Source organism: Nanorana parkeri, unplaced genomic scaffold (assembly GCF_000935625.1).
Source record: "Nanorana parkeri isolate BGI_ZX_2015 unplaced genomic scaffold, ASM93562v1 scaffold829, whole genome shotgun sequence".
Taxonomy (NCBI): Eukaryota; Metazoa; Chordata; class Amphibia; order Anura; family Dicroglossidae; genus Nanorana; species Nanorana parkeri.
Genome location: NW_017307097.1, coordinates 86,198 through 104,988, shown reverse-complemented (window position 1 = coordinate 104,988; position 18,791 = coordinate 86,198). Strand labels below are relative to the sequence as shown.

Below are 18,791 nucleotides of genomic sequence, written 5' to 3'. Positions count from 1 at the left end.
TATATACAGGCTGCCTCCACACACTGGCAGTATATACAGGCTGCCTCCACACACTGGCAGTATATACAGGCTGCCTCCACACACTGGCAGTATATACAGGCTGCCTCCACACACTGGCAGTATATACAGGCTGCCTCCACACACTGGCAGTATATACAGGCTGCCTCCACACACTGGCAGTATATACAGGCTGCCTCCACACACTGGCAGTATATACAGGCTGCCTCCACACACTGGCAGTATATACAGGCTGCCTCCACACACTGGCAGTATATACAGGCTGCCTCCACACACTGGCAGTATATACAGGCTGCCTCCACACACTGGCAGTATATACAGGCTGCCTCCACACACTGGCAGTATAGACAGGCTGCCTCCACACACTGGCAGTATATAAAGGCTGCCTCCACACAATGGCAGTATATACAGGCTGCCTCTGCACAATGGCAGTATATACAGGCTGCTTCCCTACATTGGCAGTATATGGACTGCTTCTACAAGCTGCTGCCATTTGTAGGGGATCTTTTATAACAACTACTACTCTTTATTGCCCTCCCAGCACAAGGAACATAGTGGCCAGAAATCCTTCTACACATCACAGTTGTAAACAGGTTAACTTACTGTCATAACTGCAGCAATTCTTCTGGCCAAAGTTGGGGTGACTTGAAATGCATGGGCCAGTCTGAATCCTTCCAGGTCAAATATAGCCTTAATTCCATTCCGTTGTGTCTCTGCATCCTTCGCTAAAAGCTCTGAGGTGATCAAGCTTACTCGAAACACTTCATATGCAGTAAATTCCTTTGTGTCCCACTTATCTGGAAAAAAATGGGCAAGAATATAAATTCATTTTGCAGTTATACTACTTTAGGTAGAAAAAAAAATCCAGATCCCACCCTTTATCTGTGGCCATTACATTATTGAATGCTGGTTCCCAATCTGTAACACCCATTTTGATAAGGAGCCACCAATGGCAGCCCTCATATTTCTCAGATGTGCTTTAAAATATCCACTGTAAATGATTAGCAGAATCGTATGTGTCCGCTCACCAAAACTGATACTTTACTAATAGGTGTTTACTGCTATCGGGACTCAATTAAATAGATTTACCCTCACTTCCTGCCCTGCTGACATTATCTAGACAGGAAGTAAAGTATAGGTGCCCATACTCCGTTCAAAATTCGGCCGTTTTTTGAGGAATCGGACGAAATTTGCACAGTGTGTGTGGCTGTCAGCACCCTTTCCATCGGCATCCCCCGATCAGCTGATCGAAGGAGGCGGTTGGAAAATCTTCAATCGATCAGAGCCGGCAGCCAATGAGGTGCCAGCTCTGGTCGAGTATTCTGACAGGGGCAGGCGGCACCTGCCAGAATAAAATGCAAACAGCAGGATTCCTCGATCGACACGTCAGAAGCAGGCTGTCGGCCGGCCAATGGCCGGCCGCTCGGCCAGCTTCGGCTTTCAGCGCGGCTCAGCGCTCGACTGAGCTGCTCGGCCGTGATCGGGAGCTGTACGGGCTATTGTGAATAGCCCGTACAGCACCCCCTCGGTTCTCCTGAACCGAAGGGGTCCTGGGGCCGAAGCCAGCCGAAGGATCGGCCGAAGCTGCGGCCAGATCCTTCGGCAGCTTTGTGAATAGACCCCTTAGTGTTGATGGAGGAATTGGGTCTATTTTTTTCGTTCAGCCGAAACAAATAGATCGGGGTATGGTCAGCTTAAAATAGGAAGTGAGGGGAGATTTCCACAACAGGCATAGAGACAGCAATCAAATCCTGTCATTGGTTCCAGCCCTATTCCCCACACTATTCAAAACTAGGAAACAAAAGTTTTGGCTTGTGTTCCTGCTACCGAGCTTAGAAATCATCTTAAAAATGTCTTGTTTTAATCAGAAAGATAAGCAATGTATCAAACCATGAGTTTCTAACACAAAGTTAATCTTCCAATAGTCATAGTTAAATGAAGAATGCAAACAGATATCATCAATTTTCAATATAGCATTACCTAATTGCAGGCTCGGCTTCTGTGTTTTCTAAATTACATTTTAATGAAATAAACCAAAATTCAATTAGTTTTGACTTAGTGAGATACAGGACCCAATCCATGCTTGGATAGGCCGACGTAGGAACACTCTAAATAATGAATATAATTAGAAAAGTTCAATATAAGCCGTTGTTCTCTTTGAATAGTGCTGTGTATCAATATGTTTTAAAAAAGCTCAGGCTGATTGACAGGTGATGTATAGATAAAAGATAGTCCAAGATGAAATGCCTAATATGAAATAGAAAAGTAATAACCTGTCTGAAGATGAAAGAGAAAGCTGATGGCTCACACTCTTCTACAGACTACATCGTTAACACATTGATTGTTCTCTGTAAAGACTGGTCATTAAAAAAAAAGATTCTCCTACAGGCAGGGCATGTAATACTTTATAATCCAATCTTTGATTTAAGGGGATTTTATATCTCAATCTGGTAATTTGAAGAAAGTGGACACCAGTACTACAAAACAGCAAAACCACTACACTAATAGACTTCTATCATATGCATTTACAACTGAAAGCCCAATTCCAGTTTGGACAATGAACATATAAATGGATAGTCTGACAGCATGTAAAAATAAAAAAGCAGTCCTGGCTGCTATATTCACCTCCCTTTCAGTACTGTCCTCTGCAGACTTACCCACCCCTGTGCCGCTCCATCTTCCAAGTTTGATGCCCAGTGTCATTCAACCCAATTCCTGTGAGTCCAGGGCATCCAGGTTCTGCCTCCATCCTTGGACATACAGGAGAATCCTGCAGAGAGTGGAGCCACATCATTGCGCGGCACTGCACTCTGCAGTATTTAGGATCTGCACAACACCAGAGAAAGAAGCAGGACACCTGTGATGTCACTGGACTGAAGACACCTGAAAAAAAGGTATTTAGAGAGATTTTTTTTTTTTTTTTTTTACAGTTAGGGATGTGCGCTAATAGGGGGGTTGCAAATGGGATGGGAGCATGAAATTGGGTTTTAAGAACAACCCCAGGCAACAAGCAAGGTTAAAGGGTATCTATGGTAAAAAAAAAAAGATTGAATATGTATTTCTATATTGAAGTTCCTTAAGTTCTATCTCACTCCTAATAACTGTATTGATATAGAAGTTTGTGCACATACTTATAGAAGATGTCCATAGGATGTACTTCCTCAATGCACTGACACAATTTCACTCAGCTCTGTAAATATGCACTTCCTTGTGTCAGGACCCTCACACCTTCTGAACTACAAATCAACATCTGAACAATGTAACATTATCATTACTTGCTGGAAGCAATGCATGATGGGCTATGTAGTCTTGGGAAAACTGACATAGCATCACATCAAGCAGCAAGGAAAGAGACACAAAGCACACTGGGAATCCAGGAAATTGATGAAAGGGATAGGCAGATGGAAGGCAGCACTCACTACTACATAAGAGATTTTTTTTCAAGTAAGCTTTGATTGTATTTCAAAACGAATTTCGGAACGAACCGAATCGCACATGTCTAATTATTAAAAACAACTCCAGTATGTATTCCTATCACAATGCTGATGTTATACCGGGATAGGGTATGCTGGGACTTTAGAATTCCATTAAAAGATGCAAGCTACCATCGCCGACTCTTTGTTTACAACAATGTTATATACTGAAGCTTTCCAGACTTTGATTGCATTATCAAAAACAACTCTAGTATGTATTCATATTACAGTGGTGATGTTATAACAGGACAGTATATGCTGGGGCTTTACAACTCATTTAATAATTTACTGCTAATTCCATTTGGGAAATACTGTAAATATAATAACATTTAAAAATCCATTCAGTTTACACAAATCTGATTTGTTAGAAAATCTAGATCAGCCAGATTATTAGGATTCTCATAGGGCTTCTAGGTAGGACTGTAGTCTCATGTCACATGAGTCTGTGCTGTACAGACTCCCTCTCATGCTAAAATGTGTAGGTATGACTACAGTATAATATTAAATCATTGAATAGCCTAGCGTACAAGCTCAGGTACAATGCAGATTTGTAATCAGACAACCTCAACTTCATGGTTTTGGAATATGTCATATATATTAAAGGAGAACTATGGGGTTAAGGCTTTTCCCCATAGTTCTCCTTAGGGTAACGGGAGGACACAAACTAGCGTCCTCCCGTCACCCTAGGCTCAGTATACCGTGAGCTGTAGCTCGCGGTATACTGAGACGCCGCATCTGAAACGGATCCCGACAATTGTGCTGGGATCCGCCCAGCTGCGTGACTGACAGCTGCCTCTGCCTATCTAGAGGCAGAGCCAGCTTTACCTGCCCCCTCCCCCGTCCGTTCCGCCAGTCAGCGCTGGCGGATTGGAGTGGCGAGGGGGGAATCCAGCCCCTCCCCAGTCACGGCAGAGAGCCGTGACAGGATCAAGAGGTGAGCGAACGCCGGTATGTGTTCGCTCACTTCCCGATCTACTGAGCCCACCTGTGACAGTCTCATTGTCACAGGTCGGCTAGAACTATGAGGTGAGTGAAAAGCACTCACCTCATAGTTCTCCTTTAATTATAAAAAGGCCGTCTGACTCTTCAGTCTTTAACTTAAAGGTATTTCCATAATCAAAATCTATGCCGTTCTAATGTAGGAGAACAAACAGCATCATGTTAATAAGCTTTGTACCAAAATGGAAAGAGTGGGTAGCTAAATATGAATTCATTGTAGTCTATTTACATACTCATTACTGTAAGCACGCCAGTGTTATTCTAATTAGAGCCTAATTATTCATAATGGTTCTTGCTGTTGTGTAGCCAGCCAGACCATTGAGCCCTAGAGCCATGGTTTATTCTTTGTGTACTACACTCCTAGTGTGGATATATTGTTACAGTACGTGTTCAGATAGAGAAGTAATACTGCCCCAGGTAACAAAGGAGACTGCAGAGAGACACTGCTGGGCCTACTTATTAGGACATGTGAAGGCTGTATATTGAACCTTTAAACTCCTTACACTTTTAAGGACCCGTTTACAGTTCCATGTCAGGTGGTAACGCACTGCAAAGAAGTAGATGCGCCCTTAATGTACCAAAAAGAATGCACCACAATATACCTGATATTTACATTTATAAACAAGAAAAAATCTTTGATGGCACTCTCTGATTTAGATTCACTTTGATACTGGGGCCAGATTTCCTCTGACTACATGGATAAGCCATGTTACCTGTTATTCTACTGTACAGTGAGACAGTAATGGCATTGTGATCAGACAAGGGGATAGCTATTGGCTAATAAAGGTAATACTGGCATCTTATGGTCTCAGCTATCAGGCAAGGATTAAGGGCCCATTCACTCCACGGCACTTCAATAGCACATGTTACATGTGTTGGTGCTCTGCGGTACCATTCATTGTGAATAGCACCCCAACAGCACCTCTTCGGTAGCACACAAATGCGAAGGACACCCAAACACACTGCTTCGCTAGCACATCTTACACGTGTTGATGCGCTGTGGTGCCACCACTTTGATAGCACATCTTACATGTGTTGGTGCGCTGCGGTGCCGCCACTTTGTTAGCACATCTTACATGTGTTGGTGCGCTGCGGTGCCGCCACTTTAGTAGCACATCTTAAATGTGTTGGTGCGCTGCGGTGCCGCCACTTTGGTAGCACATCTTACATGTGTTGGTGCGCTGCGGTGCCCCCACTTTGGTAGCACATCTTACATGTGTTGGTGCGCTGCGGTGCCCCCACTTTGGTAGCACATCTTACATGTGTTGGTGCGCTGCGGTGCCCCCACTTTGGTAGCACATCTTACATGTGTTGGTGCGTTGCGGTGCCACCACTTTGGTAAGACATCTTACATGTGTTGGTGCGCTGCGGTGCCGCCACTTTGGTAGCACATCTTATATGTGTTGGTGCGCTGCAGTGCCGCCACTTTTGCCGCCCAATTGTTTTTATTTTGCCGGCATCTGTCAGATGCTTCATTATGCAGCGGGAGTTTGTCGGGTGTGGTCAGGTCGGCGTGCATCATTTTACTTATTTATTTTTTATTTCCTATTTTTTTAATTTTTAAAAATTATTTTTCAACATTTTTTTTTCATTAAACTTTTTTTCTATTCTGCTCGCTAATTTGGAGGTACCGAGCAGAATAGCCAAGCCGCTAGGCGCCATTCGGCTATTCACTTACTGCCGCTCGGCCCCTATGAGAATAGGGGCGAACGGCAGCGAGTGAGGTGCCGGAGCCTCAGCTCAGCCAATTCAGATATTGGATCGGCTGAGTCGAATTCCTGCACTTTGGCGCAGCATGTTCGGCTGACCGAAGGCAGCTGAAGTACGGCTGATTTTAGCCGATGTATGGCTGAAATCAGCCGTACAAGGCTGAAGTGAATAGCCGAACAGCGTTCGACTCACTTCACTTTGGTTATTCACTCGGCTGCCTTTGGCAGCTAAGTGAATAACCCCCTAAAACTTTTAAATATTAGGGATCAGCATCTATTGTAAGTGCTTTATTCAGCATTTGAAATAACTTAAAATGCTTTTGACTTTAAGTGACACACAACTAACACAAGCCTATAATATATAAAACAATGTGAGGACTGGTCAAAGTAATTTTGAAATTGCTCTTATTGCTCCTTTCATATGAACTAAATATACAGAGTGCTTAATGGAAGCCTGGGAGAAAAGCCAAAGCATTACCAATTGTTACTATCAATTCCTCAGCACAGCTCCAAACCATTCCTGCCATGGCAGTGTGTGCACTTATGCTTCTCTTCTGTGTCACCAGATACAAAAATGAACAGGAAAAAATACATACAGTTTTACTTCAAATTTAAAGAAAGATTTTTATGGGTAATAGGGCTACTCACATAACATTCGTGGATCGGTAGTGTTTTCAAATTACTTACATTAAAACTGAACTTCAGGCAATCGGTTAAAACTCTCGGCAGATATAAAAGACACATATTAATGCAGCTCTGTATTTATTAATACAACACTCAATGTATTTTTTTTATTAAATGCAGTCTCTGTATAGCAGAGCTGGAATGTGAAAGGAAGAAGCATTGCAATGATCCAATTAGTTCATGTACTGATAGGAGTTGAAGGCAGAGTGACAGGGGGATGAGCTCATCATTGTGCTTCTTCTGTCTATTTACAGGTTGGGGGCGGATCCAGGATGAACTGGGCTCATAGGAATTGGGTTGAATGGTGTTGGTCATCAGAGACCATCTAGCTGCAGAAGAAAATTGGGGAAATATCTGGTTTATTACAGCAAAAGCTGGTTTTGTTATGTTTTCTGTAACTGGGCTATTTATTTTTATATTGTTATTTTTTGGCTGGAGTTCTGCTTTAAAGCGGACCTTTACTCCCTCTCACTAAAATCACACCAGCACACAGCTTTGCGTGCTAATATGAAATCATCTTACATTCATTAGTTAAACAAACTTTTTTTTTGCTTTTACTTACAATTTCAGTTTTCTATTTCCTATTTGAATGAGGCCTTGGTGATGTATTCCTGGCCTTGCAGATGCTGGCGAGGCTACATCACCAGTGCTTTTCTGGGACATCACTCTGTAAACTGCAAAATCTTACAAGAACTCGGGGGAAAGGCATTTTTTCCCCCTGAGATGATGTGCACTGTCACATATTCCAGGAGACAGACCTACAGTAGAGTTCCAGGATGGAAAAGGAGATGGATTCATCTGCCCTTAGTGAAAATGGCCACCATGAGAAGAATGGACAAATAGAGAAATACGGTACACATAGAATAAAAAACCTGCAATGATCTAGAAGTATGTGTTTGTAGCTTGTCATTACTAAACATTTTTAAAAGGTGCTTTTATTGTCATTTTTACAAAAAGGGTGAAGTTCCTCTTAAAAACACAGATGAGATTTGCAAAGCCCTGCCAGACAATACAGCCAGACTGGTGACCTGCCTTACTGCTACTGTAGTGAGGAAATACAGCTTTGCTTCCTCCACTGGATAATGAAGTAACGGCCGCAGACTGATGAGCTCCTGCCTCTGCTCTCTCCACCTGTCAACATGTTCAGTATATCTGCATGTAGCAAACCTGATTGGTATCTAGTGCTACCCCTCCCACCTCTTCATGGACAGAGTAATAGGTTCTATTTAAAGGAAATCTATAATAGAGGTTTTGGGGGGATGGACCAAAACTGCTGTGTTCATTTTATTACCAGGCTGCAACATATGTCCTGTTTACTTTTGCCCATAATTCTACGTTAAGTATTAGTAGGGGTTAGGTTACATTTTCGGGTACAGATGTTGAGGGCTAGCCTAAATGTGAGGTTATAGGTTAGGAATCTGGTACTTTGCACTTGTATTTGGTGCCAAAAGCTCTGTGATAAGAACTACTTAGTGATGGGGTTTTGATGCCAAAATCCTACATATTGATTTTATGTACTGCCATTGCTCATGTCATTTTAAAAATGCTAGTTGTCTGGCTGCCACGGAGACCCACTGGCTTTAATACTTTCTGAATTGCTGACCCGGAACATATATGCAGATTAGAACATATATGTTTTTTAAGAATCCGAAAGCATTGAAGACAGAGGGTCAGCATGACTACCAAGCAACTGGCAATTTCAGGAGGAAATCGGCAACCCCGGCCTCCACGTTTCTCTCTTCATAGGTGTATCTTAAAGCCAAAACTGCCAGTGCTGAAATTTGAATACATATCCTAATGCTGTCATTATCATGAAACATCATGCCGATGTTTGCTAATAGCTTCTATAAAGATCCAAGCATCTCTCCCATTAAAGCCGACTGTACACATAGCTCTTTAGACCAGACGTTACAAGCTGAAGCCTATGTGAACTAGGCCTTGGGGAGAAGAACATTTCATAACAGGAAGACAAGTTGTTAAAGAAATGGGCTAATGCAGGTGTTAGAAACGCACACACTGTGCAATGTATATAAATTATTTTCCGGTAAGGTTACATACACCAGCAAGTTTAACCATTTGTGGACCACGGGCGTGTGGCTTGTGCCCTACAGAACGGCAACAGTGTACACAAGATGTACATCGCACGTCCTGTCCTTCTCCCCCTTCTGAAGCTTCCCTCACTGCTCTATATCCAGGGCCTGCTCTATATCACTGCAGCTGCTGCTGTTTGGAACACTGTTCAGAAATGTAATGTACCAACATTATTGTTACATTGTATTTATTTTGTTTCATTTATCTGCAGATCAAAGGGCTGGCTTTGATCTGCATGATATCAATTTAAGCAACCTTACCTGTAAAAAAAAGAAAAAAAAACGTTTTTAAAATTAAAAACGTGTCCCTATTTAACCCCTTATTAACCTGCAGTTAAGAATATTGCATTAAAAATATGCAAAAATGAAAAGAAAAAAAAGATTTTATTTGTAAAACAATTTTTGAAATGCTTTATACCAGAACTGAAATGTTATTGTCATTTTAGACAGGACAAGTTACATGTGAAATTTTTGAATATGTTTTATAATTTAGTTTGTTTTAAGTCTAACACTGGTCAAAGTTACACGTTTTTGTCTATAGGCTCCATAGAAAATAACATTATTTTTGCGTGGCAATGTTACTAGGTATTGCCAAATCAATATGTCCGTAGCAGAAATGTACAATTTGCTCTGGTTCATAAGGGGAATACAGTTGTGAGAGCTAAACTATTTATAAAGAGAATTTCCTGGCAGCAAGTGATAACAACCAGCTAGCTACAAATGCATTCTAGCAAACATTGCTGCTGCGCAAAAAACACAAAGTTCACTTAAAGTGATACCAAACTCTGGCGTTAAAGCTTAAAAATGCATTCAAGTACCTTAACTATTAACAAAACTGTAACTTATTTGTGTATCACTCGGCTGTAGATCCTCAAATCATCTCTGAATTGGTGCTGACAGGGTGGATACTTTTCAGTGGCGGACCTAAGGAACAAAGGGCCCTGGTGCAAGATTTATTTTTGGGCCCCCCCAAAAAAAAAATCACAAACACAGCGCTCTCCTCCTGCAGCACTCGGCCGGCTGTCACTTTCTCTCCTCCCCACTGGGACACAGAGCAGCGCCCAGCGGGGAGGAAAGAAAGCACGGATGCGCTGCTGTATCAGCAGAAGAATGGCACTTTTGGCATTTAGCCAAAACTACAGCTCGCGGTATACTGAGACGCCACAGTATACCGCAAGCTACTGCTCGCGGTATACTGAGACGCCGCAGCTGAAGCAGATCCCAACAATTATGTCTGGATCGGCCCAGCTGCGTGACTGACAGCTGGCTCTGCCTATCTAGAGGCAGAGCCAGCTGTACCCGCCCCCTCCCCCGTTCTATCCGCAAGTCAGTGCTGGCGGATCAGAGCCGGGAGGGGGGAATCCAGCCCTTCCCCCGTCACGGCAGAGAGCTGTGACAGGATTGAGAGGGGAGTGAACGCCGGTATGTGTTCGCTCACCTCCCGATCTACTGAGCCGACCTGTGACAGTCTCATTGTCACAGGTCGGCTAGAACTATGAGGTGAGTAAAAATCACTCACCTCATAGAAAGCTTCATGTTTAAAGGAGAACTATGTGTGAGAAAGAACAAGTAACCTATAGTTCCTGTTCACACCACTGCATTGGATAATGCATGTCATGTGTGTTGATGTGCTGCAGTGGCATTCATGATACACCTACATTGCAATGCACCACAATGCATTATATTGCACCAAAGCAGACGCCCTAGTGTGAATGGTTGGGTTTTAGAATCTCTTTTCAGAGATTTCCAGTGGGGGTACTGAGCTCACCAGAATATGGGCTTGGTTGGACTGAGCTCTGCTCCCTATGCACCCCCAGGATTTTGACATGAGTCTACCTAGCTATCTATTTCCATCAAAGGTTTATATCACAATATCACTATTGCTAGCAGAATCCCTATTTAACCATGCTATATAAATCACACACATAGTTTGACCTCTGCTGCTTATAAAGCCCTCCATCAAGCTTTCATCCTGTTTTATAGCCACACATTTTCCCAGTTATGACATTATTATTGTTTATAAGACAACACAGGGCCATCTAAAACTCTACAAAATGAGGAAACTTACCATGGTATAGCAACAACATTATTTCAATCATTTTCAACTTGAGAGGAATTTAGAGGTAATTGAATCTTTCAAGTGAAGCCAATTACATTGTTAGATTGGATGCCTCCATTTATTTATATACTGATACCAACTGTGTGGTGTTCCCCATGTTTGCCATCCCTCTAATAGATTTCCTAATGGCAAGTACTGCATAAACACTGCCAGGAATAGGAACCGCAGAACATATTTATCTCAGCTTGACCCTGTCTAGATAAGAAAACCTCTTTCACATAACTAATGATGTGGCTGCCATATCAGATGCCTCCATTTAAGAGCTGCATACTATTAATGCATCTCTGTGCTGAATATATATAACCCTTACTGCTACAGAATCTGTTGCCCTTCTGTTGTCTTGCCACTCTCCGTTCTGCCCTAACATCGACTAGTCGCTGAAGGCCACAATTTGCGTTGTTTACCCATATCTTCAGAAACAAAATCACTTCTACTGTCGTGGTAAACAACCTGCTTCCCTATTTATAATAGTCTGGCCCTCTAGCAACTTCAGCGCAAAATTATAGCTAATTTGCCTACAAATGTCAGGTGGTCATAATAATCTGGCCACTCAGTGTATATACACATACTGTATATATAGATGTGGTGGATGCACTGGTTGTTTTATTATCTGGCTAACAATAGTAGTAAGTACAGAAAATATTTGCTGCTCTTGCTAGAAATGCTGTGTCCTTGTCCCTTCCTGTGTGCTGAAAGTAAAGCACAAAGAACCTTATTTTACTTGTGTAAAATACTACTAATCCCATCAATGTAATTGAGATGAATAAAGGAAGACATATTTGAAGTCTGTGCAATAACCATGGCTCCTTTCACAGATATAGTGGAGTAAACAAAAGTAGACACGAGGGGACAGGAAGTGTGTTATTGGCAGGATCTCCAGCCTAAAGCAGCCAGCACATCTAAAGTCTGGAAAGCTTCAGTATATAACATTGTTGTAAACAAAGAGTCGGCAATGGCAGCTTGCATCTTTTAATGGAATTCTAAAGTCCCAGCATACCCTATCCCGGTATAACATCAGCATTGTGATAGGAATACATACTGGAGTTGTTCTTAATAATACAATCAAAGCTTACTTGAAAAAAGTCCCTTTTATGTAGTGAGTGCTGCCTTCCATCTGCCTATCACTTTTAACACTTTTCAGGATGTCCAATGTGCTTTGTGTCTCTTTCCTTGCTGCTTGATGTGATGCACTGTCAGTTTTCCCAAGACTACACAGCCCATAATGCATTGCTTCTAGCAAGCAATGATAATACATTGTTCAGATGTTGAGTTGTAGCTCAGAAGGCAGGCTTCGTGACATTTGTGACTCAAGGAAGTGCATTATCATAAGGCTGTGTCAGTACATTGAGGAAGTACATCCTACGGGCATCATCAATAGGTAAGTTTAGATCGATATGGTGATAAGGAGTGGGACAGGACTTATAGAAATTCAATATAGAAATACATATTTAATTTTCGTTTTTGACCATAGATACCCTTTACAGGTTCCAAAGTAAAATTGACAAGGCTCAGTTTGAAACAAATTTTCCCTGAGCCATATGTAGAATACTAGTTATGAGTCCATGAAGTTAAACCTAGTCATTGGGGTTGATTTACTAACCTTATAAAACACACCACGAACGTGTATACACCTCTGTAGTGTGTTCCCTCCCAGCATGATCTATGGGTGGAATCTAAACACCTTTGTAATGTGTACACACCCAGCAGGTGTGTTGTGCAAAGCCCTGAAGGAATTCCAAGGTGATGTTGGGTAAATTAGCTCTATGTTGTGTTGCTTGCGTTGATGAATGCAAGGAATGTAAATGCATGAGCTAACCATTTTTGTCTAAACTGTGAAGCAGCATTATATATGCATCATGTGCATGATTTTTCCATATATGGCATTATGTGGAAATATGCTTTTAGAGACATTTTGGTTGATAAATATGTTTTGATGTGTGAAAATCACACACACCTGGTGTGTGTGTGTGTGTGTTTAGGTTAGTAAATCACCCCCATTGAGTCACTACCTGAGCTGCGTCTTTCAATGGCAGATCACAATGGGGTCACACTGGTGAGTCTGCTGCTGGTGACACTGGGGTGCATCTGTCACTAAATCCAATTGAAACCGCTTCCTTTCTGGCTAAAACTCTGTAGAATCTCAATCGCTAGGGAGAGAGCAGCAATGAATGACATCCTTTCAGTTTGGCCAGTAAGATTGTGGCAACATATGAGAAGTAGAGGGGCCACTAAGCAATGCTAGCAAGGTATAGCCAGTGACAGAATCACCAGTATGGCAGAGGGCTAATGCTGCAAACAGGATCTGTATTCAGATGATTGGCTGGCCATGCCTGAATGTCACCCTCTGCCACATGACCTGCCTTTACAGCAGTAGTCAAGCATCGGCATGTGGACGGAGCCTGGAGCTGCTGATAGGTGAGTTTTAGATAGTTTAGGCAGAAATCCAAATTGTCTGTATCATATGCCTATTTCTCAGTTCAAATAATCGATTTGAGTGTATTTGGTGCTGCAATTTCCTGAATAGCTGTAATTTGAATTGCCTGATAAACCTGCATGAATACATAAAAGCCAGAATGTGACATGAGAAACAATTATCCTTTGTGCTCGTACCAATTTCCATGACAATTTTCTGTTTTTTACGGAGCTGTTAGTGAAGACTTCACTTTTATTACGGGATTTAATTCATTTGTGATTTCTGCATGAAAGGGCTGTTCTGGATCCTTGTGGAGGCTTCTATTTTGATGAGAAAGGGACACAGCAGAAACAGTGGGCATGGTGGGATTTCAGCCAGCACGTGCATGCTCCCCCCTTTCAGCCAATCACCCTGAAGATCAATTCCAACATTGAAGTTAAGATGGTGACCCAGGATCAGATTTTTCTGACATTCACAAGAGAGAAGAAGAAAGTAACATTCAATGTTGGGTCTAAACTCATGGTATGTAAAAACACCAACCTCCTCTTTGAAACCTCCTTCTTTCTACATCCATGAACTCCAGTAATGGCTGCATGGCATTTCTCATGGTGGGGGTCCTGATTGTAATAACACTGGAAAATGTGTGCCAGGCACTTGTAATCTCCATTGGGGAGGCTGTAACAGTATGACAATGCTGACAAATAATATAAGAGATGTGGGGTAAAGTGTTGCCACCCTATAACAGGGAGTGCCTGACCAAGGACCTTTATAGGATCACTAGGTAATATTTGAATGAAGGCGTCAGATTTAGAAATATTGAAAATAACATTAACATGTTAAAGTGCGCGTAAGCCCAGACTATGGACATGAACATTTTTACATATTCTTAAATAACTAAAGAGCTTTACACTAACATATCACTGACCTCTCTAGCTTCATGCACCATAAAGTAATAAATCCCCAAAGATCAGAACAAGGACTCTGGCACTGTGCTGAATGGTAGGTGTGGCCAGATTGTATTACAGTGGATGTGCATTGGTAAACAAAATCTTATTCTAACAAACATTTACATTTTTTCCCAAAATATTAAAAAACAAAACCAAAACACTTTCATTACATATGCTTTTCAGCCTACCTTAAAGTGACACCAAACTCTGGCGTTAAAGCTTAAAAATGCATTCAAGTACCTTAACTATGAACAAAAATGTATCTTATTTGTGTATCACTCGGCTGTAGATCCTCAAATCTTCTCTGAATTGGTGCTGACACTGTCCTTACTTCTGGAGGGTGGATACTTTTGGAGTGTGTGTGAGAGTGTTAAAGTAGCCACCACTCCTGTGATGGAATACAATCGCAATACAAATTACAGCAGTACCTCGGTTCACAAACTTTATTGGTTCCATGTTTGGGTCGCGAACCGAATCAAAATTCCCCATAAGGCTCAATGCAAATAAGGTTAATCCGTTCTGACCCCTACGAACGTGGCCGCGAACCAATTTTGGTTGTGAACAGAATCAAATTTTCCCATAGGGTTTAAGGTAAATGAGGTTAATCCGTTGTGAACCATATGAAAAAAAAAATGTCACCATAAAAATAGGAAAAAGTACAGTAAGAAGAAAGTGAACACTAACCTTTTCTTGGAGCGACTTCTGGCATGGAGGACAGGAAGGTGGGTGGGGAGGTATTGTTTGGAAGGAGAGCCCCCCTCCATAAGGACATCGGGGAGATCTCCTTCAGGGGTTTCCTCTTTTCTTTGTCTCTTAGCTGCAGGGTCAATTTTGGCAAAAAAAAAATCTGTCACTTGTTTTTTCCTGCGCTGCAGAACCCTCTGGAAATGAGAGACCACGTTATCGATCAACAGATTCACTTTCTTTGTACCACCACGCTTGCTCTGCACTTTCTTTGGAGCCATGCTGAATAATACTGTACAGTACTGTATGTGCTAAAACGCACACAAAAAAGCTTCTCAGCAAGTGTGCACAGGTCTGTCTGCGACCGCAAACTTGACTAGAGGAATCCACGATCACGTGTCAGAGCGGGGAAGATGGCTGTGGTTGTGTTAGTCACTCGATGCAGAGTTCATGAACAGAGGCAAAAATTTGCCAAACTTCCTGTTCGGGAACAGAAGCATTCATGAACTACCACTGTAATAAACTAAATGTGAGATTGTAGTCTATCATGGCAGCAAGCTTGGAGAGGTGGCTACTTTACATCACACACAGGGACCATGGGGAAGACAAGTAGCCCCCCTCCAGAAGGAAGGACAGTGTCAGTATGAATTCAGAGAGGATTTGAAGATCTACAGCCGAGTGATACACTAATACGATACATTTTTGTTAATAGTTCAGGTACTCAAATGCATTTTTAGGGTTTACCTCCTGAGTTTAGTGTCTCTTTAAAAGGAGAATTATGAAGCAAGTGATTTTCACTCAACCTCATAGTTCGAGCCGACGTGTGACAATGAAACTGTCACACAACGGCTCAATAGATCAGGGAGTGAACGCATACCGTCGCTCGCTCACTTCTCGATCCTGTCCCTGCAGAGAGCAGTGACTGTCACTCACGGCTCCCTGCAGGGATTACCCACTCCGATCCTCCAGCACTGACTGGCGGAACGGACGGGGCAGGGGGCGGGTACAGCTGGCTCTGCCTCTAGATAGGCAGAGCCAGCTGTCAATCACGCAGCAGGGCGGATCTCGACAGTAATGTTTATGTCCTCCCGTGACCCTTAGGAGAACTATGGGGAAAAGCCCTGACCCCATAGTTCTCCTTTAAAGAAGAACTTAAAAAAAAAATAGAAAGCAACTGTTGAGACCATTAACACTTTGTGTTTATAATAGTGTATAGGCATAATGTGAATGGGCCCCTATGTTTGAGAAGTAGACAGATCTATAAAATGTAAAAAAAAATGTTTCCAGCCGCTACACACTTCACATACATTGCCATTGTGTTTTTGTTCTTCCTCTTGCAGTTAAAAGACCCCGACAGTCGCTGCCAGCTGCAGTCAAGGGCTGATGACGCCGAGTGCTACCTTTGTTCAAAACATCTTCAAATCAGCATTCTTCTGAATAGCATCAGAGACTTCGTAAAGATCTCACACAGCTCCCACAGTACTATCGAGACCGTCCAAGACCATGTAAAGCAGCTGCAGAAGTCACTTCACTGCATTACTGGACTTGCTAGCAAACGGTCAGATTCTGCTGAGAAGGAAAAAAATAAATCAATACAACAAAGCATGACCACTGTGAAGAAAAAGCATCAGCCTCACAGGACACCATCGCCAAAAATTGGATGTAATGTCACAAAATAAGAAAGGGAGAAGCAATGGCAAATAGAATATAATAAGCAAAAAGCAAAGCAGAACAGATTGCTCAGTTTTATATGTCCAATTACATTTCATCAGTAACATTGCTTTAATGTCCACTGGGCGATCCTTCTCATAATTGCTATGATAAACACACATCCTACCACAATTCACAAGCAATACTAACTAGCAATGTAGCAGGTAGTATTGGCTGATGTGTCCCAAGCCAGATAATACAATTTGAAGGGGAGAACCAGGCAAACAGCTAAAATACATAGTTAAGACATATTTGGAATCTGTTGTACTTGCTCTAAAGGATTTGTTTTTTTATGCAGTCCTGAGATTAAAACAGCCCAGCCAGACAGCACAGGCCGGTGACCTGACTTATTTTTGTAGCAGCCTGTAGTCAACAGGAAGGTGGCACGAAGAAGCAGCAACAGACTGATGCGCTCATCCTGCTACTCATTCCTCCTGTCATTATGTTCCTTGTGTTACATGAGCATGCAGCACACCCAGAGGCGTAACTAGAACCTTCAGGGCCCGGTGCAAGAAACCCCCCCAACTGCCATGGCAAGAGGAAGGCTGCTGAGGTCCCCAGCAAGCGCGAGACCTCAGGGAGTGCTTTTAGTGCCGGTGTTCTGTCGAGAACACTGACCCAGTATCTGCACTTGCGTACCGAGGAAACCGGCATTTATTTACAAAGTATTCGTTTGTAATGGTTAATTGTGACCGATAATTATATGACGTTCATGGCAGTGAATGATGGAATATTATTAACGGTCACAATTAACGATTTCCTCGATAATACTGGTCTGTGCGCAAGCGCAGATGCTGAGGTAGGCAAATTCGACTACGTCGGCGTTCTCGACAGAACACCGGTATCTGTGTTTAGTATCTGGGCATTTTCACTAGTATAAGTACTTGTGAAAATGCCAGTATTGGCACTGGTGTGTCCATAGTTAATAATATAATGTATTGCTGGGACTTGTAGTCCTACATAGTTGGTGCTATTCTGCATTGCTGTATAATCATCATACAGCAATGCAGAATACCACCAGCTACGCGGGACTTCAAGTCCCAGCAATACATTATAATAAAAGTAAGCACTACACACACTTCCCAACATCCCAGTGACCGTAAGCTCACCCGAACTGCACATCCATGTGGGTGCGGGTGTCCATACTCGTGCGCAGACAGGATGGTTCCTGTCTGCATCACCCATCCCCCTGAATTTGCTGCCGGTGTTGTGGAGGAACGGGCACTCATTGCCGCTTCTCTGCCCGACTGCCAGATGACAGCGATCTGCCCCCGACACATGCTGTGTGAGCTGTGCGGAGCCATCTGAATGGATCAGCACACAGGAAGGGGCCTTGTGTTAGCTGCCTGGCCGGCGCCTCCTCCCCCCAACCATGCACCCCCCCCTGATTGTTACCCGACTGCTTGGGGCCTGATCCGGAGGCTGCTTGTACCCCCTTCAGCGACCCTGGCCACGGGCCCCTTAATGGCTGCGGCCCTATCTCGGGGGGGCCCTCTTCTCCCTCGCTGGGCCCCCCCAAGTGGCGGAACGCCAGGGCCTTGTCGCATTTGTGACCGCTGCAACCCTGGTAGCTCCGCCAGTGAGCACACCAAAGGCCGATGCAAAGTCAAATTTAGATATTTTGGACAATTGTATTAAAAAAAAAAGAATACTGTATGTTGGTCAACTAACAAAGGGTATGTTTTATGATCCAAGTAAAAAAGGGTAAAGTGTGTGGTTATGTCAGTCATCCAATCATGTGCAAGGAAAGATCTGTTTTTTAAAAGGAAAACTCCACTTAAAAACAATTGAAAAAAATGAATATAGCATAAATAATTGCTACACACACAATTTTGTAATTTAAAAAGGAGAACTATGAGGTGAGTGATTTCCACTCATCCTCATAGTTAGAGCCGATGTGTGACAATGAAACTGTCACACGTCGGCTCAATAGATCGGGAAGTGA

At 42.7% G+C, this 18,791-nt stretch overlaps 1 protein-coding gene across 1 annotated transcript in view; it reads left to right on the top strand.

The window, feature by feature from the left end:
- The window catches only part of ERICH6B (glutamate rich 6B), a 58,466-nt gene extending 40,312 nt beyond the window's left edge, over positions 1-18,154 (top strand). Inside the window, exons 8-10 of the mRNA XM_018565289.1 lie at positions 13,799-14,027; positions 16,477-16,798; positions 18,003-18,154. Of these exons, the coding sequence (XP_018420791.1) occupies positions 13,799-14,027; positions 16,477-16,798; positions 18,003-18,154 (703 nt within the window). The remainder of the gene's footprint in view (positions 1-13,798; positions 14,028-16,476; positions 16,799-18,002) is intronic.
- The last annotated feature ends 637 nt before the right edge of the window (positions 18,155-18,791 follow it).